Source organism: Heptranchias perlo, unplaced genomic scaffold, assembly GCF_035084215.1.
Source record: "Heptranchias perlo isolate sHepPer1 unplaced genomic scaffold, sHepPer1.hap1 HAP1_SCAFFOLD_701, whole genome shotgun sequence".
Classification (NCBI taxonomy): Eukaryota; Metazoa; Chordata; class Chondrichthyes; order Hexanchiformes; family Hexanchidae; genus Heptranchias; species Heptranchias perlo.
In genome coordinates this window covers 5584-28532 of record NW_027139731.1, presented here as the reverse complement: position 1 = coordinate 28532, position 22949 = coordinate 5584, and the positions used below count along the sequence as shown (strand labels likewise).

The following is a 22949-nucleotide window of genomic DNA, read 5'->3' as shown; positions in this document are numbered from 1 at the left end:
TAACCTTTTTATGATTCTGTGATAAATCTGGAACACTCTCCCCCAAAAAGCTGTTGGGGCTAGGACAATTGAAAATTTCAAAACTGAGATTGATAGAATTTTGTTCGGCAAGGGTATTAAGGGTTATGGAACCAAGACGGATAGATGGAGTTAAGATACTGATCAGCCATGATCTAATTGAATGGTGGAACATGCTCAAGGGGCTGAATGGCCTACTCCTATTCCTACCTCTCTGTGTCCCTACAGGGAAAAAGTATGCACTCCGTATTGGGCAAACAAACTCTACAGGTGGGTGTAAGTTTCTCACTGGCTTGATTTGGAGACTTTTAAACATGGTGATGGGTTTCCGTATTTATCCAAAAAAAATATTAATAAGATCATCGCTAGTGAGAAATGGATCAAACTGGTATTCAGGGTTCTCATTCACTGGCCTCCTGGGAGGTTTGAATATCATATAACCTCTGGTTGTAAAGGTGAGCTTTGTATTGATGTGTGTGAATGTTAAACTATCACTATTACAGTCAAGGATTGAGTTCCCCTAACCAGGTGTTTCTCTCCCTTTAGGGACACACGGAAGCCATCAGTGTCGCTGTCAGCTGTAGGTGAGTAGTGTCTGCAACTTCACTAGCAGGGCAAGCAATGAGGTTTCTTGAGAGGTTGGCAGGTTCCGTTGCAATTGGGGCCCCTCTCAACTCCATATATTCATGGCAAATTGCAGTTTCGATAAGTGGACTGATGTCCCTTATGAGCTGAAATAGAGATTTAAAGTACATAGTAAACCAGGAGTAAAATGCATTATGATTAACAACAACTGGGTAACACGTCAGAAAAATGTATTGGATGCTCACAGTACCGACCTAATGTCTTTGGGCAGTAAAATTCTGACAGTCTAAAAATACCAAATAGATTTATTAAAAGACTGAAATATACACAGAAGCAAGATGAATAGGCAGATAAACAGCGATGTAGTATTTCGCTTTTACCTATGTTTTCAACCGTTTTCTGAAACCAAAGTAACAGTATCTTGATTTCTTCGCGTTCTTTTGAGAGTTCTTAAACTGAGTCTTGGGATGAGCACATTGTGGGTAATTCAGCTTCCTGGAATTCTGTCTCATCACTTACGTGGAGTGAAACGGTTGAAACAAGTGAACTAAAGAAACTAGATATAGCTCCCTTTCCTTTGACATGACGGCTAGTTTCTTTAAAGAACGCCCTTGCATGCTCCATGAAGCATATCCCAGTCACACCATGCAATCTTTTTTCATTCACTCATTGGTTTTATCGTTATAATTTGAATGAGCCGTTAGGCCCTTTATGATACCTTTAGGTTGGTGTCCCAGTGAAACTCAAACCTAATTTATATTGACCTATGTATGGATGCATGCTACTGGGGAGATGGGAGAAACACTGGATTTATCATATTATACAGAGAGGGATGAAAAGTGATGGGGAATGGATTAAATGGTGGAACAGGAGCATTTCTTGGGATGTGAAATTGGATTGAAGCTGATGCATAGAATGTGACTGCTCAGCATTTATATTTTCTAAGTGTGAAAGGATACAATGGTGTGCTTGTGTGCAATAGCAGGTTCTTAGAAAAAAAATGTTTGCAGTCCTGTGAATGAGATTTCTGAATAGCCTTCGTCTGACTGTTGGAGTTGACGAAGGCAATGTGTTTGTGCTGGTTCAGTTTCCAGTGCCTAGGATCCCACAGCATAAAACTGCCTTTAATTCAAAACTAATGGTCTTTAACTAATTTAGTGACTTCTTTGCTGCTAGAGAGCGACTAATGTTATACCTAATCGACTTGATTATCAGTCTCAGCTTCATTTCATTACAAACCTTACAGTGTACATAACCTGGTGTCCATAAACTGGTGACTTATAAAAAGCGAGGCTCATGGGTTTGGCACCGAATATTTGGGTGAACCATGCAAAGTGACCAAACAGTTGGAAGCCCCTGGTCTCTGTTTGCCGGAGGTAATCTGAAAATTGTATGAAAGTTGAATGATATAGCAGAGAGTTGTGTAAAGGTGCTTGGGTTTCCCCACACGATTAATGCTCTGACTTCTGCACCAGATAAATATAATAATGGCAGTGAAAAAATAAGATATGTTTTATTATTGTAACATGGCTGTTGCTGTGCCGGGACAGGTCCAGTTGGAGTATTTTCCATTGCTGTGCACGGCTGGTGCATCATATGAACAAACGTATGAACATATGAATTAAGAGCATGAGTAGGCCATTCGGCCCCTCGAGCCTGTTTTGCCATTTAATAAGATCATGGCTGATCTGATTGTGACTTCGACCCTACTTTCCCATCTACCTACTATAACCTTTGACTCCCTTGTTAATCAGGAATCTGTCTAACTCAGCCTTAAAAATATTCAATGACCCTGCCTCCACCGCTCTCTGGGGAAGGGAGTTCCACAGACTCACGACCCTCTGAGAGAAAAAATTTCTCCTCCGTCTTAAATGAGAGACCCCTTATTTTTAAACTGTGGCCCCCAGTTCTAGTCTCTCCCACAAGGGGAAACATCCCCTCAGGATCTTATGTTTCAATAAGATCACCTCTCATTCTTCTAAACTCCAGAGTATACAGGCTCAACTTGTCCAACCTTTCCTCATAAGATAACTCCCTCATCCCAGAAATCAGTCGAGTGAACCTTCCCTAAACTGCCTCTAAAGCAGTTATGTCCTTTCTTAAATAAGGAGACCAAAACTGCACACAGTATTCTAGATGTGGTCTCACCAATGCCCCGTACAAATGTAGTAAAAGATCTCTACTTTTATATTCTGTTCCCCTTGCAATAAATGACAACATTCCATTTGCCTTCCTAATCACTTGCTGTACCTGCATACTAACTTTTGGTGATTCATGTACTAGGACACCCAGATCCCTCTGTACTGCAGAGTTCTGCAATCTCTCTCTTTAAATAATATACTGCTTTTCTATTCCTCCTGCCAAAGTGGACAAGTTCACATTTTCCCACATTATACTCCATCTGCCAAATTTTTGCCCACTCGCATAACCGATCTATATCCCTTTGCAGACTCCTTGGGGGTGATTTTAAACGGGTGGGTTGGGGGCGGGTGGGATTTGAAAATAGTTGTTCTTTTGGGCTGCAACTGCAAAATCTTCGGACTTTGCATTCCCAGTGGGAAACCTGTACTTTTACGCGCTGACGTTAAACCCAGAAATAAAGCCGGGTTGTGGTCGCGACCCAAAAGACAACTATTTTCAACTCCCACCCCCCCCCCCCCCCGACCCACCCGTTCTTGGGGTTTAAAATCACCCCCCTTATGTTCTCTTCACAACTTACTTTCCTACCTACCTTTGTGTCATCAGCAAATTTAGCAACCACACATTCGGTCCCTTCATCCAAGTCATTGATATAGATTGTAAATAATTGAGGCCCCAGCACTGATCCTTGTGGCACTCCACTCGTTACATCTTGCCAACTTGAAAATGACCCAGTTATGCGTACTCTCTGTTTCCTGTTAGATAACCAATCCTTTATCCGTGCTAATATATTACCCCCTACACCATGAGCTCTTATTTTGTGTAATAGCCTTTGATGTGGCAGATGCCTTCTGGAAATCCAAGTACATCACATCCACAGGATCCCCTTTATCCACGTTGCTTGTTACTTCCACAAAGAGCTCTAATAAATTAGTCAAACACGATTTCCCTTTCACAAAGCCGTATTGGCTTTGCTTGATTGCATTGAGATTTTCTAAGTGCCCTGCTGTAACCTCCTTAATAATCGATTCTAGCATTTTCCCTATGACAGATGTTAAGCTAACTGGCCTGTAGTTTCCTACTTTCTGACTCCCTCTTTTCTTGAATAGAGGAGCTACATTCGCATCTTGTGTTGTGGCGATTTAAGGAAGAATGTTTTGGGGAACTGGATTAAACAATGCAGGTGAAGAGAAAGTGGTTGTAATTTACTTGTGTTGTAGAAGCAGCCTCTTTAGGTTTCTTTTTCTCTTTTCCACATTGTGTAGCTGGAGCCTCTCAGGTGAAATGGAACAAAAAGAACCCGTGCTGCTTGGCAACGAGCCATGACGGAGATGTCCGAATCTGGGACAAACGGGTGAGTGGTGAAGAATGTAAAACTTCATTGGTGTGGCTGAGCCTCCGAGGCAGTGCGCTTGTGTGCACTGGCAGATTTTTTTAAAGAAGCATTTGGACCCTTGTGGATGAGTTTTTTTGAATAGCCTTCTTGTTCACAAGAGCAGTGCGTTTGTTATGGTTCAGTTCAGTTCCCATTGGCTAGAATCCTGGAGCACAAAATTAATTACGCCTGACTAATAACTTCTTGGTTTGAGAGAGTTGTGAAGATGGTAGAAGAAATTTCTCACTGAAGGGATTGGGGTGCACATTAGGTTTTGGAGCTGTATATTGCATTGGCCTTGTCCCCTCTCCCTTGTCGCTATAAAGGCGATTTATTCCCTGAGTGAATAATGGCTTCAGCAGACATCAAGTCTAAAGTGTGGCTATGTTGCATTTTCCAGCATTATCCAGCCTCCCTTTGGTGAGTGTGAGCTCGGAGAAGCCCACAGCACTAAAATGAACTAATGGTTATTATAGAATACCAAGGCTGGGCTCGTTGAGGACAGTGGGTTTCTGGCCATAGCTCGCACAACTGAAATTTTAACCTTTGCATCTGAAAAAACATGGACACTTGGGGAAAATTGTGTGTTATTTTTCCCTTGAACCTGTTGCATTTTTTTTAATGAGTAAATTGTTGGCACTGGTACTTAGTGCAGGAAACAAATAACCAAATAAGTCATAGAGCAGTTTTTTTCTGGACCAAAGGGGATTCTCCAGCCCTATCGGGGGAGTAGATAATCGCAAGGAAAGAGGAACTCTGAAAAACTGACCTTTTTAGAGTAAACAATGTGGATATGGAGTGAGTAGATAAAATTGTTTATATAGACAGTTAAGTAACATCAGATGGCTGAAGCAAGAGAGAAGTTAAACAAAGGATAGCAATTGTGCAAGAAGTGTTCAATACCATGACAGTGTTTATATGCAGCCAGAGAATCCAGCTGGTAATAAGTAGAATGCTTACGTGTGGTCGACAGCATTGTACAGATGTGAAAACTGGACCTTGAACGCTGAAGTAAGAAGAGTGACAACATTTGAGATATGGTGCTACAGATATATGCTAAAAATTAGTTGGCAAGAAGAATGACTAATGAAAAGGCTCTTAAGCTCATACAAAGAGAGAGAAATAATGATGCCAATTTAGAAAAAGGTGTCATTCCATCACAAGGAAAATTGTTGGGGCTGCCGTTGTCTACAGAAGTTGTTGGTAATAGATTGAAGCCAGTAAATAACAACAAGGCTGGATGATGTGACTGAATAGACAAGTGTAACATCAGGGGGCGGGTATAATCTACCTGTGTGGAGACTGGAAAGTATGGAGCGCAGTGGTCATCAGCTTCTCCAGAGCAGAGAAGGTATATGGAGAGAGGGATCAGGGGAAGTTCCAAAACTGGAAAGAAGGGGTGGCTAAGGCTTTATGAAGGTTTCTGCCACAAACGCTGAGGCTGTACAAGTGTTTTAAAATAAGATCTAGATAACACCTCTCTTGCTTTTTCCTAGAAACCTAACACAGCAGTGGAATATATAGCTGCTCACTTATCTAAAATCCATGGGCTGGACTGGCACCCGGAGAATGAGCACATCTTTGCTACATCGAGCCAAGACAACTCTGTCAGGGTAATTGCTGGGCCCCATACATTGAATCTACAGCACAGAAACAGGCCATTCAGCCCAACTGGTCTATGCCGGCATTTACGCTCCACACAAGCCTCTTCCCACTCCCCTTCATCTAACCCTATCAGCATAACCTTCTATTCCTTTCTCCCTCATGTGTTTATCTAGCTTCCTCTTTAAATGCATCTATGCTATTCGCCTCAACTACTCCTTGTGGTAGTGCATTCCACATTCTTACCACTCTGGGTAAAGACGTTTCTCCTGAATTCTCTGTTGGATTTATTAGTGACTATCTTATATTTATGACTTCTAGTTTTGGACTCCCCCACAAGTGGAAACATTTTCTCTATGTCAACCCAATCAAACCCTTTCCTAATTGTAAAGACCTCCGTCAGGTCACCCCTCAGGCTTCTCTTTTCTAGAGACAAGAGTCCTAGCCTGTTCAGCCTTTCCTGATAAGTACATCTTCTCAGTTCTGGTATCATCCTTGTGAATCTTTTTTGCATCTTCTCCAGTGCCTCTATATCCCTTGTGCAACATGGAGACCAGAATTGTGCACAATCCTCAAGTGTAGTCTAACCAAGGTTCTAGACAAATTTAACATAACCTATCTGTTTTTCAATTCTATCCCTCTAGAAATCAACCTCAGTGCTTGGTTTGCTTTTTTTATGGCCTTATTAACCTGCGTTGCTACTTTTAATAATGATTTATTCATAAGCCCATGGTTCTTATTTCATGTGTGTTAATAGGGAGGTATACACCTATGTAACACAAGTCATTTTTTCCCCTCTTCTGGTCTCTAGTTCTGGGATTATCGACAACCACGGAAGTATCTGAACATCCTCTCCTGTCAAGTGCCAGTGTGGAAGGCCCGGTACACGGTAAGGATGTCCCCCATTTGGTGTTAACTGGTGAAAGCTGGTTATCTTTTCACCCTCTACCCTTTTCATTTCGATACTGATTATACACTGTTGAGTATTAAGCACATTGATGACGTTGCTCTAGATCTTGAATATTGAGTCGTCGTAAAGGACTGCCTGTCAGCATTAAGCGGAGCACAGCATAAATTAACTGAAAAGTTTAATAGGGGTTTTTTGTCTGTGCCCCATTTCCTTCCTGCCCTTCTTTCCAATTGCATAAAAATGAAGACAGTAGCCTGCTGTGATGCCGGCTGTTTTGGGTACTGGGTGTTGTTCGAGAGCAGCTGAGGAGAACTCTTATTTTCTTTTGCCTTCTTTGTGGTAAGCACCTAGCTTCCACTAAACTCTTTCCTTTCATAGCACAACTGAAAGCACAACTTGCCATGTTCTACCAAATTGGTGCTGTGCACTGAACCGCCATGTATTAGATTCCTTGAGGATATTCTGCCTAAGTCCCAACAGAATGCATTGGAAGAAGTAAGCTTGATTTGTTAAGTGACCTTCATCACTGTGTAACTTTGTTTTGGTTTCCTCCTGTTAGCCTGAAGTAGATGCTGGAACGATTTCTGTGTGTGAAAATTAGGCATGGCATTTTTCTTTAAGAATTAACTGCAGTTTGTCTGGTTATTATAATTTACAGTAGAATTGTTTCCTGTGCTTGGCAGCCTTTCAGCAATGGTTTGGTGACAGTGATGGTCCCGCAGTTACGTCGTGGTGAGAACAGCCTCCTTCTATGGAATGTTTTAGATCTGAATGTCCCAGTTCATACCTTCGTTGGACATGACGATGTGGTGCTAGAATTTCAGTGGCGAAAACAGAGGGAAGGTAAGATCCTCAAAACACAAGCAAGTGGTTCTCAGCCGTAAGTCCTTAGGTGAGATCCAGCCATGTCTTTGCTATTCTGATTTTAGTCTGTGAACTGTTTTCCCATTTTTCTCTTCTCTCTTTCTGTCCCCCAACCTGTGGGAGAAGGTGATGCTATAAAATGGATAATCTTGAGCTTATATGCTCCTTAAATATTTTGCTCGTTTAATAATCAGCATGACATTCAAATAAGAGAGGGCTACAGTAGCAGTATAAGCTACTACTACATTTTCTTATATGGGGAATGTTAACAAACCCATTTGCTGCTATAGCACTTTACGTGGGAATTGACTTGGTGTTTTAACCTGGCTCATGCCAATGAGCGTTCACCTGCAATATTGAGCCTAGTGTGTTATCTCTATTAAGAATTAGCTTATAGCTTATGAGATTGGGTTTAATTTCTGTCCTTGCAAACTACCAGCCCTTGAACCTCACTTTCTTCTCTGAGGTCCTTGAATGTGTTGTCACCTCTCAGATTCATGCTCATCATCTTTGACGCAGCTGCCTGATTGAATTCTTCCAATCAGATTTCTGCCTGAGCTAAAGTCATGAATTACGTTCTCTATGATTGTGACCACTGTGTGTATTTCCTCCTGTGCAGCCTTTGATGCAGTCAATAGCACTGTCCTCTTCCAATGCTTCTCTATTCTCTGGCTCGGTAGGACTACCCCTACTTGGTTCCATTCTTGCCTATTCAATTGTAGCCAGAGCATCTCTAGCGATGGCTTCTCTTCCTATCCCTGCATTGTCACCTCCATAGGTGCATCCTTGGTTGCTTCCTCCTCCTCTTCCTCATCTACGTGCTTCTGCTTGGTGACATACTCTGCGGATGGGGCTCAGCATCTACATGTAAGCTGATGACACCAATCTCTTCTTGTCCATCGTCTCTCTCTCGACTCCTGCGTTGCCTCTGCTATCAGACTGCTTGTCCGACGTCCACTCTCAGATGATCGGTAGTTTCTTCCAGCTAAACATTGGGAAGACTGAAGTCGAGGATCTTTGGCCTCTGCACAAATTTGATGACCTCTCCTCAGTCAGACTGTTGGCAACCTCGGCATCCTGTTGACCCAGAGTTGAGTGCATGATCCTCTCCGTCTCTAAGATTGCCTACTTCCACCTGTCACATTGTTCCCTTGGCCCCTACTTCAGCCCACCTTCCACTGAAACCCTCATTGATGCCGTCGTCATCTGCAGACTCGATTACTACAATGATCTTCTGGCCTTCCTCTTATCCTCCATCTTCCGTAAATTTCAGCTCATCTAAAACTCAGCTGTCCATATCCTGTCCCGCCCCAGACCGTGCTCACCCTTATCCCGATTCTCACTGATCTAGATTGTCTCCTGGTCACCGAACACCTCAAATTTAAAATTCTCATCCTCTATTTAAATCCCCTCACTATCTCTGTAATCTCCTCCAGCCCTACAATATACCCTCGAACTATTCATTCTTTTGACTCTGACCTTGTGCGCATCCCCACCTTCCTTTGTCCCACTATTGACGGCCGAGCCATCAGCTGTCTATGCACCATGCCCTAGTATTCCCTTCTTAAACCCCTCTGTCTCTCCACCTCCCTTTTCCTTTAAGACCCCCCTTAAACCCACCTCTTTGACCAAGCTTTTGGTCATCGTGCCTAATCTCTCCCTCTTTGGCTTGGAGTCCATTTTTTTCTCTCTTGTTCCGTGAAGCACCGTGGGACGTTTCTCTATGTTAAAGGTGCTAAATAAAGCAAGTTGTTGTAGTTTTCCAAGATGAAAATACTTCTCCAGCCTGTGAATCACTTATAAAACTTTAAAAAAACCCCGATCTTCTTGCTGCCGTTCACCACTAATTTAAAAAAATATATTTTTGGCAAGTTTTTGTGCTCAACGAGGCAAAGGATCTTTGTACTGAAGAATGGAATACTTTTTCCATTTCAGGCCCCCTTCTCAGCATTAGATGCTGTCAGATTAGGTATAGTATGGCCAGCAGTAAGACAGAGCTCCCAGCCCGAAGCTCAGATGAGTATCTCTTCCTGCTCCAGTAAGAATTTTTCCTTTTCCCTCACCCCCCATCCTTGCAGTTTGTATTGTCAGTGTAGTGCAAATCATTGAAATAATGTTGTGCAGTAGAGTGTGCGAACCTGCTGCACCACCTAGTACCCTCTCACCATGCTAAGAACTCCTGTAGCCTTTGTCAAATGTGCTATGGCTGATTTGCCTTTTGCCAACTGAGTATTAATATGTTCAATTTGGTTATTACTGGATGGTCATTGGAGTGGATTACAGGATGTAAGGGTGCAATGAAACCTAGTCTCAAAGGGGCACTGAAGTGGGGAAAACCCAATGTCGCCACAAGTGGAATTGCTCAGTAACTCGGTGCCACAGAAACAGATGCTGTAAGACCTGTCCATGGACGAGGGCACGTGTTCTGACAGAGTAACCATTACTTATACAATTTTCAAATCTGAACTTGTGTCAAACTTAAATACAGTTGAGGTGATGATTCTGAGCGCAGAGTATTTGAGATTTAAACTTTAGTGTCCTTTTCTCCCCCTGTTAGCACATGTGCTTGTGCTGAGAGTTTGTACTCTTCACAGTCTGCCTACAGGTTCTTTTTCCGTTAATAGTACTTTTCAAGGTACTTTCAGATGGAGCTGGAGTCTGTCTGTGTTCTAAATCTGTTTTCCTGCTTTCTGTAGAATTGAAGGATTATCAGCTGGTTACCTGGTCACGTGACCAGACTCTGCGGATGTGGCGGATTGACATGCAGTTACAGCGGGTAAGTGGTTTCTCTTTCTCACTTAATTTCTCATCAGGTGGTGGAAACTGTTACAATAACGACTGTCTCCGTTCTTGCTTCTCATCCCTTCCTTTATCTTAACAATAAAATAATCATTGGCAGCTCCCTCAGTACAGTAACCTGTTCAAAAATCACTTCATGTAGAGTAAGGGCCATGTTAGATATTCTCAGATGAGGGCAGAGTTTTCATACAGACCTACTTTCTTACTCGTATTGCATGTGTGCGCATGACTTGGGGGAAAAAACTAGGTTAGCTGTGGAAGATCACGTTCCATTTTACATTCAATCGTTTGAATGCAATTTTAGAGTGAGATTGACTTGTTTATGGGTGAATGTTACATCAGCATATCCCTTCAACTAAACATCTGAAGCCTGGCTCAGGAATTGATATCTGTTATATATGGTAAGCTAAGTTCTCACTCAGAACATTGTTCTGCGATGCATTAGGCCATGTTGCACATGGGGATTTCTCCCTAATCTGCCCTGCTTTATTTCATGTATGGGTTGCAGTGAAAAAGTTGGGAGAAGATCTTGATCCATGTATGAAGGGAGCGAGAGCAAATGGGAGGAAATGGATGCCTATTAAGGTTCTTTCCTGTGGTTGTGGCGGTGGGGAGTGGGGGGGGGTTGTTTCTTAATTAGTGACAAACTGTGTAGAGAAGTTGAGCTTGTTGAGGGAAAGCTGTGGCTGTGTAGTATTTCAGTGGGGGAGGGTGTGGCTGTACTGGTTAGGGTGGTGAGGGTATCCCTGTATGGTAATTGACTGGGGAGAGATATAGTTATGTAGCAGTTGAGATGGGGGAAGAGGGTGGTTTGGGAGGCTATGACTGTGTGGTACTTGCAATGTGGAGGGTGTAGTTGATTGGCTATAGTAGTAGCTGACTTTTCAATGCAACTTCACCAGCACGAGGTTTTGATCAGCTATTTTGTTCCAGCTCTGTGCAAATGACATGCTGGATGGCGATGAATTAATTGATGGTGTTTCCCTGCTCTCAGAGACAGATAAAGCACTTCATTCACAGGATACTGATCCTCACCCAACGCTAAGTCATGTAAACGAGGAGGATGAAGGTAATGTAGCCACTAAATTCTAAGCAGACTTCTCTATACTGTGTTTTCTTCTGTGAGACTAAGTGGTAGGAAAGTGGAGGCTTGGAGACCTAACGTTACTGCTGAAGTGGGTAAAATGGGGGTTTCTTGGAGTGTGGCAGGTATCTGAAGTGGCAGAACTTAGGGGTCCAATCTAAAAGATCTCCGGATCCAATCCCAGCTTTTCTTTACTTCCAGGTAGTTACCACTGTTGCTGAGTTCTCATTCAGGCGTGCCCAAACACAGCATCATGTGGAAGTATAATTGGGAGGGTGGGGAGGAAGGAGGATCTGATGATACTTTCCTTTGTCTATCTAAATCTAGCCTGCTACCAGCCATTGGTCACCTTAAGGTCTAACTCTGGTTGCTGTCCAGGGATGGGGGGAGTTGTGGCAGAAATGACAACCATCCTACTATTGAATGGATTTTGTCTATTTTCCACACGCCTGTGCAAACTACCCTGTGGTGTTGATATTTCAGCTCACGGAGCATGTGCATGATGATCTCTCCGTAAACTAGCATAGACAGCATTGTTACAATTTAAGAAGTAACCTGTCTTTGCGGCACTACTTAAGTTACCATGTAGACTCGTGCAGTTATTCTGTAATGGCACTTGGCAATGGAGCTAACCTGTGACATTGAGCTATGGTTAGACTGGGGGAAGTCACTTTAGAATTTTTTATATATAATGTAGAATGTGGGTTAAAAATAGAGTGGGTGCAGAGTACTCCTCAAGGTGCATGGTGTCTTTTCAGCGTTGCTGTGCTGTAAAAATTTAGTGTTCAGTTCAATTTTGTATTTTTGTTTTCTTTAAACTTAAAAGCTGAATTAAAACATAACTTTTAAAAATAGACTGGATATTAAATGCTATATCTGTTCCGGACAAAACTTCTAAGCTGCACATTTTTGTATGCTTATCATGCCCTGGTCATATTTCCAGAGGAAGGTATTTGCATTGTGCACTTATTTTGGGGCCATGTACCTACATTAGGTGCTTGTTTCTGTTTCCTGCGATTGGGATGTTCATTTTATACTTAACAGTTGAGAATTGGCTGCTGTATTGAGGAAGCAAGTATGATGTTCCTGTGACTGTACGTTAGGAGTTCTTAATATGTGTTCTTCGCTTTTCGTATTAAACTTGTTTAACTAAGTGACAGGGATCTGACTGCGTCTTTGTGCAGTCAGTCCCTGTCTCACTACATTTTGTGAGACAGATATTTGTGTCGCATAAATGTTGACCACCACTATTTCCCCTCCCTGCCCAATTATGTTTCCTTTAGGCAGATATTTGCATTGCAGGACTGCAGTTACACTCCGCATGTCCTTTTTTTCAGCACTGAGGGAAGATTTTCACAATCATGTCACCATCAGCACCAAACCTGATTACCTAGGACTACCGCAGACGTTGCAGCAAGAATTCTCGTTGGTCAATCTGCAAATCCGCAACGTGATGGTAGATGAGGTGAGTGTGAATGCATTGTGTCACTGTGGTTGGACTGCCTTCCTTCGCCCCCTCCCTGCCCCCACCCATTCTCAAGCAATGGTTTTGATTGATGGTAGGTGTATATCTTAACATTATGTGACAAGAACACAACTATTTGACAGAAATTGAAAGTTGTAGAAATGGAAGAAGTAGTGTAAAACTGAAATAAAATGAAGGAGTCACCATGTGTAAGGGATAGTGGATAAATAATGCAGAGGTTCAGTAATGTTCTGAAACAGAGGCTCAGTAATGTTCTGAAACAGAGGGCTCATAGGTAACCTCGTCAGACACGGGTGAGGTCGCTACAGACGCCAGTTAACAATGGGTCAATGGATGAAGTAAGATGTAAACTAATCAAGGAGATGGGACAGGTTGTAGAATAGGATAAACTAATCATCGGTGCAGGAAAAGGGAACAAATGTGTAATCAAGGAGATGGGACAGATTATAGGATAGTATAAACCAGGAGGAAAAACCCCAGATAGCAGCGAGAACCTCGGAGCAACACTCGACAGTAGGGACCTGGGGACAGAAACCCTACGTAGAGGTTTGGACAGAGATTGATCACCTCGGACCAAATCGGGTAATATCAATATAAGTTGTGAGTCTTATATTTAAACTACGAACGGTGTTTGTTAAGCATTTATTAAAGATAAATCTTTGTATGCGAAATCTGTTGCCGGTGTGTTTGTTCAGCCAAAACTTACATTTGAACCTTAAAAGGAAAGGTTGCTAACCTATTTGTTTGATCTTTCGAACATCTAGCGAAATCAGAGCAACAAAAGTGTAAAATGCTTCTGACTCTTTCCCTTCTATTCTGGTGAATTGCACACATTAGTAGTACCAAATAGATAAGCCATTAATGAAAGTGTGAGTATTGGCAACACTGATTTTGACGTGTTTGCACATGACTATGTAGTCTTGACACACCGTTTCCTTCATTGTGTAACCAGAGCCTACCCTGCAGGCTACCACAGTTTTGAAAAAAAAGAACCGGGGACAGCTCTGAGGTTAGGAATTTCAGACTGGATTTAGAGGAAGATCAGATGTTTTTCACATGCATGGCTTCACAGAGCATCTTATTAAGGGTGATCACTTCATTCTTTTTAAAAACTAGCTGCTAAACTTGGTGGAAATAATGAGAGAACTTGGGTGATATCCACAGTTTACCTGTACTCAGACTCTTTGTTTTTAGTTACTGTTGAGCTTTTATTTTCTTTGGAACTTTTAATAGAAATTCTAACTGCAAGCTTGGTGCAAGATAAATTCCATTTTAGAATCAATGGAAGTTGTGTTAACCCTGAACACCTTTTGGATCATTGTGATTTTAGTCATTGTTTCAGCTGTGTTAATGGTACTGACACGATTATGTTCTGTGTGGTACAGATGGATGCTGTAAATCGCAACTGCACAGTCTCAGTGCATTGTGGCAATCTGCGGGTGAAGATGGTTGTGATGTTTCCAGTACAGTACCCGAACAACGCTGCCCCCTCTTTCCAGTTCATTAATCCCACCACCATCAGTTCCAGCATGAGGACCAAACTCCTTAAGGTAAACTGACCAAGTGTGAAAAACAACTAATCCTATGAAAAGTGGCTGCTGCAGAGAGCCTTAAAATAGAGCCCTTGATTGTGAAACGCCTTGTTACAGTATTGAAAGTAAATGTGCTAACTTGTGTGTCATTCAGACTAGTCAAGCAACAGCCCGACATAGCCATACTCACAGAATCATATCTCTCAGCCAACGTCCCAGACTCTTCCATCACCATCCCTGGGTATGTCCTGTCCCACAGGCAGGACAGACCAACCAGAGGTGGTGGTACAGTGATATACAGTCAGGAGGGAGTGGCCCTGGGAGTCCTCAACATTGACTCTGGACCCCATGAAATCTCATGGCATCAGGTCAAACATGGGCAAGGAAACCTCCTGCTGATTACCACCTACCGCCCTCCCTCGGCTGATGAATCAGTCCTCCTCCATGTTGAAAACCACTTGGAGGAAGCACTGAAGGTAGCAAGGGCACAGAATGTACTCTGGTGGGGGACTTCAATGTCCATCACCAGAGTGGCTCGGCTCGGTAGCACCACTACCAGTCACCCCCCCCCCTACCGAAGTGGTGAGCACTGAAGGACATAGCTTCCCCCCCCCCCCCCCCCCCCCCCCTCCCCCCACCCTGCGGCAGGTGGTGAGTGAACCAACACGAGGGAAAAACTTACTTGACCTCGTCCTCACCAATCTACCTGTCGCAAATGCATCTGTCCATGACAGTATTGGTAGGAGTGACCACCGCACAGTCCTCGTGGAGACTAAGTCCCGTCTTCGCACTGAGGACACCATTCAACGTGTTGCGTGGCACTACCACCGTGCTAAATGGGATAGATTCAGAACAGATCTAGCAGCTCAAAACTGGGCATCCATGAAGCACCGTGGGCCATCAGCAGCAGCAGAATTGTATTCCAGCGCAATCTGTAACCTCATGGCCCGGCATATTCCTCACTACCATTACCAACAAGCCAGGGGATCAACCTTGGTTCAATGAGGAGTACCTAAAAATGAGGTGCCAACCTGGTGAAGCTACAACTCAGGACTACATGCATGCTAAACAGCGGAAGCAACATGCTATAGACAGGGCTAAGCAATTCCACAACCAATGGATCATATCAAAGCTCTGCCATCCTGCCACATCCAGTCGTGAATGGTGGTGGACAATTAAACAACTAACGGGAGGAGGAGGCTCTGTAAACATCCCCATCCTCAATGATGGCGGAGTCCAGCACGTGAGTGCAGAAACAAGGCTGAAGCGTTTGCAACCATCTTCAGCCAGAAGTGCCGAGTGGATTATCGATCTCTGCCTCCTCCCGATATCCCCACCATCACAGAAGCCAGTCTTCAGCCAATTCGATTCACTCCACGTGATATCAAGAAACGGGCTGAGTGCACTGGATAAAGCAAAGGCTATGGGTCCCGACAACATCCCGGCTGTAGTGCTGAAGACTTGTGCACCAGAACTAGCTGTGCCTCTGGCCAAACTGTTCCAGTACAGCTACAACACTGGCATCTACCCGACAATGTGGAAAATTGCCCAGGTATGTCCTGTCCTGTCCACAAAAAGCAGGACAAATCCAATCCGGCCAATTACCGCCCCATCAGTCTACTCTCAATCATCAGCAAAGTGATGGAAGGTTTCTTCGACAGTGCTATCAAACGGCACTTACTCACCAATAACCTGCTCACCGATGCTCAGTTTGGGTTCCGCCAGGACCACTCTGCTCCAGAACTCATTACAACCTTGGTCCAAACATGGACAAAAGAGCTGAATTCCAGAGGTGAGGTGAGAGTGACTGCCCTTGACATGAAGGCACCAAGGAGCCCGAGTAAAATTGAAGTCAATGGGAATGAGGGAGAAAACTCTCCAGTGGCTGGAGTCATACCCAGCACAGAGGAAGATGGTAGTGGTTTTTGGAGGTCAATCATCTCAGCCCCAGGACATTGCTGCAGGAGTTCCTCAGGGCAGTGTCCTAGGCCCAACCATCTCCAGCTGCTTCATCAATGACCTTCCCTCCATCATAAGGTCAGAAATGGGGATATTTGCTGATGATTGCACAGTGTTCGGTTCCATTCGCAACCCCTCAGATAATGAAGCAGTCTGTGCCCACATGCAGCAAGACCTGGACAACATCCAGGCTTGGGCTGATAAGTGGCAAGTAACATTCGCGCCAGACAAGTGCCAGGCAATGACCATCTCCAACAAGAGAGAGTCTAACCATCTCCCCTTGACATTCAACAGCATTACCATCACCGAATCTCCCACCATCAACATCCTGGGGGGGGGTCACCATTGACCAGAAACTTAACTGGACCAGCCATATAAATACTGTGGCTACAAGAGCAGGTCAGAGGCTGGGTATTCTGCAGCGAGTGACTCATCTCCAGACTCCCCAAAGCCTTTCCACTATCTACAAGGCACATGTCAGGAGTGTGATGGAATACTCTCCACTTGCCTGGATGAGTGCAGCTCCAACAACACTCAAGAAGCTCGACACCATCCAGGGCAAAGCAGCCTGCTTGATTAGCACCCCATCCACCACCCTAAACAGTCACTCCCTTCACCACCGGCGCACTGTTGCTGCAGTGTGTACCATCCACAGGATGCATTGCAGCAACTCGTCAAGGCGGCTTTGACAGCACCTCCCAAACCCGTGACCTCTACCACCTAGAAGGACAAGGACAAGGGCAGCAGGCACTTGGGAACACCACCACCTGCACGTTCCCCTCCAAGTCGCACACCATCCCGACTTGGAAATATATCGCCGTTCCTTCATCGTCGCTGGGTCAAAATCCTGGAACTCCCTTCCTAACAGCACTGTGGGAGAACTTTCACCACATGGTCTGCAGTGGTTCAAGTAGGCAGCTCACCACCACCTTCTCAAGGGCAATTAGGGATGGGCAATAAATGCTGGCCTTGCCAGCGACGCCCACATCCCATGAACGAATTTTTAAAAAAATTCAAATGAAAAGTTAAATTGAGGTTCCAGCTGCCTGTTCTAGTGGATCAGGTGGAAGAGGAGCATGCAGTTCTCCTGGTATCTTGGCCAAAATTCCTCCCTTGGCCACCATCACTAAAGAAATTAATTGGTCAAATGTATTGCTTTGCTGTTTATGAGATTGTGCTGTGCACAAAATGGCTGCTGCTCACATACATAACAGCAGTCACTGCATTTCAAAATAATTCATTGTATGTGAAGTGCTTTGAGATGTTTCTGGAACAGATGATAAGGTCCTATGTAAATGTGAGTCTGGTGTGTTTGTGTGTGTTTTTAGTTTTGTTACTGTATGTGATTCTTCAGATGACTGGTTGTGATGGTATTTATCTGGCTGACTGTGTCCATATATGGCTAGTTTTGTGCGTTCTGCTTGTATGGTGTGTATTGTATTTGTCTCTATAGCTGGTTTTCTGTGTGTGTTTAACCGTGTTTGTGTATAATGTGTGTGGATCTCATGTTTGATTATATTTGCCCGTGTATGGGAGTATGGTGTGTTTGGCTGTATGGCAGGCATGCTATTTGGTGCTTCTGCTCCATTAGGACTTTTGAAAACTTGTTCCATATTTGCTGCAGATCCTGAAGGACACATCCCTCCAGAAGGTGAAGCGAAACCAGAGCTGCCTAGAACCCTGTCTGCGCCAGCTGGTGTCCAGCCTGGAGGCCATTGTGGTAGGGGATCTCTGTGCCTCTCTGTCCATTACTGTATGATAGATATAATTTTAAGATGCTGTCACATTGAAAGGGAGGGCAGGGAATGGTGATGGAGAATCATCTTATTTACACATGAAATGTATTATAACTTAAAAATGATGTCATAACCAAGTTCTATGGACTTGAGTGAATTATTTTTTGCCTCGTAAATTGAAAGGAATGCGGCTGGTGAAAATCCTGCCATACAGCTTTTCATTAATTACATTATAAATGTATAATTTAGGAATTATACATTTCCTAAATAAGTTTTTTCTTTGATTATAGTCCATGATCTGTTCTGCGCTCTCTACTATTTGAGTGAAATGTTATGGAATTAGATGTAATTATTACTGGTGTCATTTTTATTGGGGGGAGGGGGGGGAATTCCTGATTCTCTTCTAAGACAATTGTCTCATTAGTCACAGCAACCAAAAATCAAATCTTCATTTAAAGGGGTAGGTTATTCTGTGGCTGAGTAACGTTGGGGAAAAGAAACCTGATGGCACTCAGCTGGGTCTTTGGACAATTGGAAACCCCCCCAAATCAGACCCAGTAAAAATGATCCCTGAGCTGAAGGGGATTCCTTGCCTGATGTCAGCCTGCTGTATCTGCATTATTGCATGACTGTGTAGAACTGATGCTCACAAAACTCCATGGGGCAACCCTCAACTGAAAATCATTCATAAACTAAGAGTTATAAATGTATCTGTTCAAGGCTAAGCTTCATGGGGAAAGTACCTGTCTGTGAGCACGGTTACACAGTTATTTCCTATTTGAAATTTAAAATGTACAAATATTCAGATGAACATCATATCTGCCATTTCCAATTGGCTGGGTTAGGTTGGTGTAAACAAGAGGTTGTTGCATTTGGTACTGGTGTATTCTGCCCTTGTTTTTCATTTCTTCCTTTCTGATGAGTTTCTGCAGAGACTGAACACAATCAGTTTCAAAACTAATTGAACTTACTTAATAGCAACATTAAGAAGCCACTGCAGTCCAAAACATCCCCTTGCATCAGCTGCACCGCAGGAGGGCTCATTGGGGAATCCATGTTAATGAAAATATTTACTTGTTAAAATACCTGTATTTAGCATTCAGAGCAGTTTGATTCGAAGTACCTGCTTCCTTATGACGATATTTGATGGATGCTCAAAGCTTAGTATATAATTGCAACATCGCATTCTATAGATTAATATAATGATTTGCCTGAACTTGGTCATTACTTAAAAATAATTTATGTCATATCTTCATTTTAGGGCGTTACTTAAAGTGCAACCTCTTGTTCTTACCTACATTTTGCTGACGTGTCCGCTTTGGCTCAATGGTAGCACTCTCGCCTCTGAGTCAGAAGGTTGTGCGTTCAAATCCCACTCCAGTGACTTGAGGACATAATCTCGGTTGACACTCCAGTGCAGTACTGATGAGACATTAAACCGAAGCCCTATCTGCCTCCTCAGGTGGATGTAAAAGATTGCAGGACACTATTTGTAGAAAAGGAGGGAATTCTCTTGGTATCCCGCTAACATTCTTTCCTCAGTCAATAGCTCCAAAAATAACATTGTGGTCATTTTGACTATGGAACTTTGCTGTTTGCAGAATGGCTGTCGCATTACATCAATGACTGCACAATGACATTTCTGAGAGGCGTCATAAGGCGTGGATAAGTCCAAGTTGTTTACTTATTTTCAAATTGGGTCCTTGTTAGAATTTGAAGTGTTCACTTACGAATGATAAGAAGGAACCGAGCTATGTGTGATTACACGGCTAACAGCTGGGGTACTTGCCTGTCATAATGAAACCTGCCACTTTTTATAGGTCATAACTTTTCATGTTCTTTGATTTCTAGAATCAGGACAACAGTGGCTCTGCTAACTCCCAGAATCCATTTGTCCTCGGAAACTCTGTGACGCCACCACTACCGACTTTTCCACGAGTCACTAACACATATGGTTCCTACCAGGATGCCAACATTCCCTTTCCTCGCACCTCCGGAGCACGTTTCTGTGGAGCTGGTTAGTGAACATTTAAAGGAAACTCTCATTGAGAAGTCACTGCCCAGGCACACAGTCCTGATGGTGTGTTAACTGTGTGTTGGGAACCCACATTGGGTTATTTCTGTTGTGCCTGGCGTTAGGGCAGTGGGTGTTGATGGCCTGGGTTTGGGAGGGGAAGGGTCCTGACTACTAGTGAAAAGACAACTTGAATGGAGTAGGTAGTAAGTAGCTGCCCCAGTAAGGTATAAGGGTACATAGAAAAAAAATAGGAGCAGGAGTAGGCCATTCGGCCCTTCGAGCCTGCTCCACCATTCAATATGATCATGGCTGGTCCTCTATCTCAATACCATATTCCCGCTCTCTCCCCATACCCCTTGATGCCTTCTGTGTCTAGAAATCTATCCATCTCCTTCTTAAATATATTCAGTGAGTTGGCCTCCACAGCCCTCTGTGATAGAGAATTCCACAGGTTCACCACCCTCTGAGTGAAGAAATTTCTCCTCATCTCAGTCCTAAATATCCTACCCCGTATCCTGAGACTGTGACCCCTCATTCTGGACCCCCAGCCAGGGGAAACATCCTCCCTGCATCCAGTCTGTCTAGCCCTGTCAGAATTTTATACATTTCAATGAGATCACCTCTCATTCATCTAAACTCTAGTGAATACAGGCCTAGTCGACCCAATCTCTCCTCATACGACAGTCCTGCCATCCCAGGAATCAGTCTGGTGAACCTTATCTGCACTCCCTCTATGGCAAGTATATCGTTTCTTAGGTAAGGAGACCCAAAACTGCACACAATACTCCAGGTGTGGTCCCACCAAGGCCCTGTGTAACTGCAGTAAGACATCCTTGCTCCTGTACTCAAATCCTCTTGCAATAAAGGCCAACATACCATTTGCCTTCCTAACTGCATGCTGCACTTGAATGCTCTCTTTTAGTGACTTATGTACACGGACACCCAGGTCCATTTGTACATCAACATTTCTCAATCTATCACCATTTAAATAATACTCTGCCTTTCTGTTTTTCTTTCCGAAATGGATATCTTCACATTTATCCACATTATACCGCATCTGCCATGTATTTGCCCACTCACTTAACTTGTCTAAATCGCCTTGAAGCCTCTTTGCATCCTCCTCACAACTCACAATCCCACCTCGTGTTGTGTCGTCAGCAAACTGGAAATATTACATTTAGTTCCCTCATCCAAATCATTGATTTTTATTGTGAATAGCTGGGGCCCAAGCACTGATCCTTGCAATATCCACTAGTCACCGGTGTACCTGTAGCATACTTGTATTGGCTATCGTCAGGATGCATCTATAAATTATTCTACATATTGAAGCATGGATTCTATTAAGCCTGAGATCTAATTGGTCTTGATCTGATACATTGGAATTTCACCAGGGCATTGGCAGCCACTTAACCACACTGATACCACAAACTCAAACTTAAATATCATGCCTTACCCTGCTGAATAAGTAGCAACTCCGACAATTGCACAGTGTGAGGGAAAGGCTTCAAACCAGGGAGGAGAAACTATTTAGAATCTGCCTTTTTATACAGACGCTGACCTACATATAATCTTTCTGGGAAACCATTTCTGCACAATCTGTGTTGGAGAAGGAATGGTGGATTAGGACAGTGTTGTCCAGTAGAGTTGCCGACTAGCCACAGGTGCAGTTACGGCGACACCGTTTTAGCCATATGCGCTTTTAGTAGAAAACGCCTTACGTACATTCACATATACAGATAAATGTACTTTACACGTATATATTTATTTAACAAACATTGACCACCATTCAGTAACCAAGGAAGTAAAGTGCTCACCATGATCGAAAAACATTCGCAAACTCTGCTTTTAGTCTTACCATTTTACCAAAAGGATTCTGTCTCGGGATTCTTTGTATGGAATTGTCATTCTTTCAATATCCACACATCCAGAGGCTATGATCACTTGTGTTTTGAGTTCCCATCCAAGAATTTAAACTTGGGAAAAATTCCATTTCCTGATGGCTTAGCTACTTAAGGTAGTGAGTACTTGACTTACACAGACTAGGCAGATCTGGTTGTGCTGAATTAGCTGATCTTAATTGGGTGCTACATGTGATGTCAGTGTCCCTCAGCCAGTGATTCTACTCCTGATTTCTATCTAGCAACCGCTGCTAGAATTGTATGTATGGACAGGGCCAGGATTGAGCTGAGCTATGGTGACTCTCATAGTTGAGCATTCTGCTGACCATTTTACCACCTAGGCTCTTTCATGAAAAATGGCCACTTGGCCAAAGTGCCAGACGATTGGCAGCGTATGTGGGACGTGGCAGCAGGACAAGTCTGGAAAGAAGAGAGAGAGAAAGTTGTTGGCATAAGGATAAAAATAATGTAAATTCAGTCCGGTGTCTAAACCTAAACCTAGCTCGCATGGTGTCCCATATCTGGTGATGAGTAATTTGAATGTGTTTGTGTTGTTTAGGTTACCTTGTGTACTTCATGAGACCAATGACTCTTCACCGGACAGTGTCTCCAACGGAGCCCACGCCCAGGTAAGAAATGCCTATTGAAAAGACGAATGTATCATCAGTGTGTTTACATTTGCAGATTGAATGTGCTCGTCAGTTTTAGGTGGCAACTGAGAATCACCCCGCATTTTACAGATGTTTCACATCTGTAACCAAAAACTGGGTACGGTGACGTACTGTTTTTAATACATTACTGGTGGATCTCCAGTGGAGCTGCTCATGTTGAGTCAAAGATGACACTGTTTCCCGGGTAGAAGGTAATCTCCGTGTAGTCGGCTGATCTCAATATTTTATTTTCAGTCTGTCCCAACTATGTTTATTTCATCGACCTTTTGCTCTT

At 43.4% G+C, this 22949-nt stretch overlaps 1 protein-coding gene across 1 annotated transcript in view; it reads left to right on the top strand.

Annotated features, from left to right (window-relative positions):
* LOC137318604 (GATOR2 complex protein WDR59-like) overlaps positions 1-22637 on the top strand; it is a 36036-nt gene extending 13399 nt beyond the window's left edge. The window contains exons 6-17 of the mRNA XM_067981362.1: positions 565-602; positions 4008-4096; positions 5614-5730; positions 6531-6608; positions 7313-7472; positions 10190-10269; positions 11226-11361; positions 12714-12841; positions 14248-14412; positions 17978-18073; positions 19941-20106; positions 22564-22637. Coding sequence (XP_067837463.1) covers positions 565-602; positions 4008-4096; positions 5614-5730; positions 6531-6608; positions 7313-7472; positions 10190-10269; positions 11226-11361; positions 12714-12841; positions 14248-14412; positions 17978-18073; positions 19941-20106; positions 22564-22637 — 1327 coding nt within the window. The remainder of the gene's footprint in view (positions 1-564; positions 603-4007; positions 4097-5613; positions 5731-6530; positions 6609-7312; positions 7473-10189; positions 10270-11225; positions 11362-12713; positions 12842-14247; positions 14413-17977; positions 18074-19940; positions 20107-22563) is intronic.
* The last annotated feature ends 312 nt before the right edge of the window (positions 22638-22949 follow it).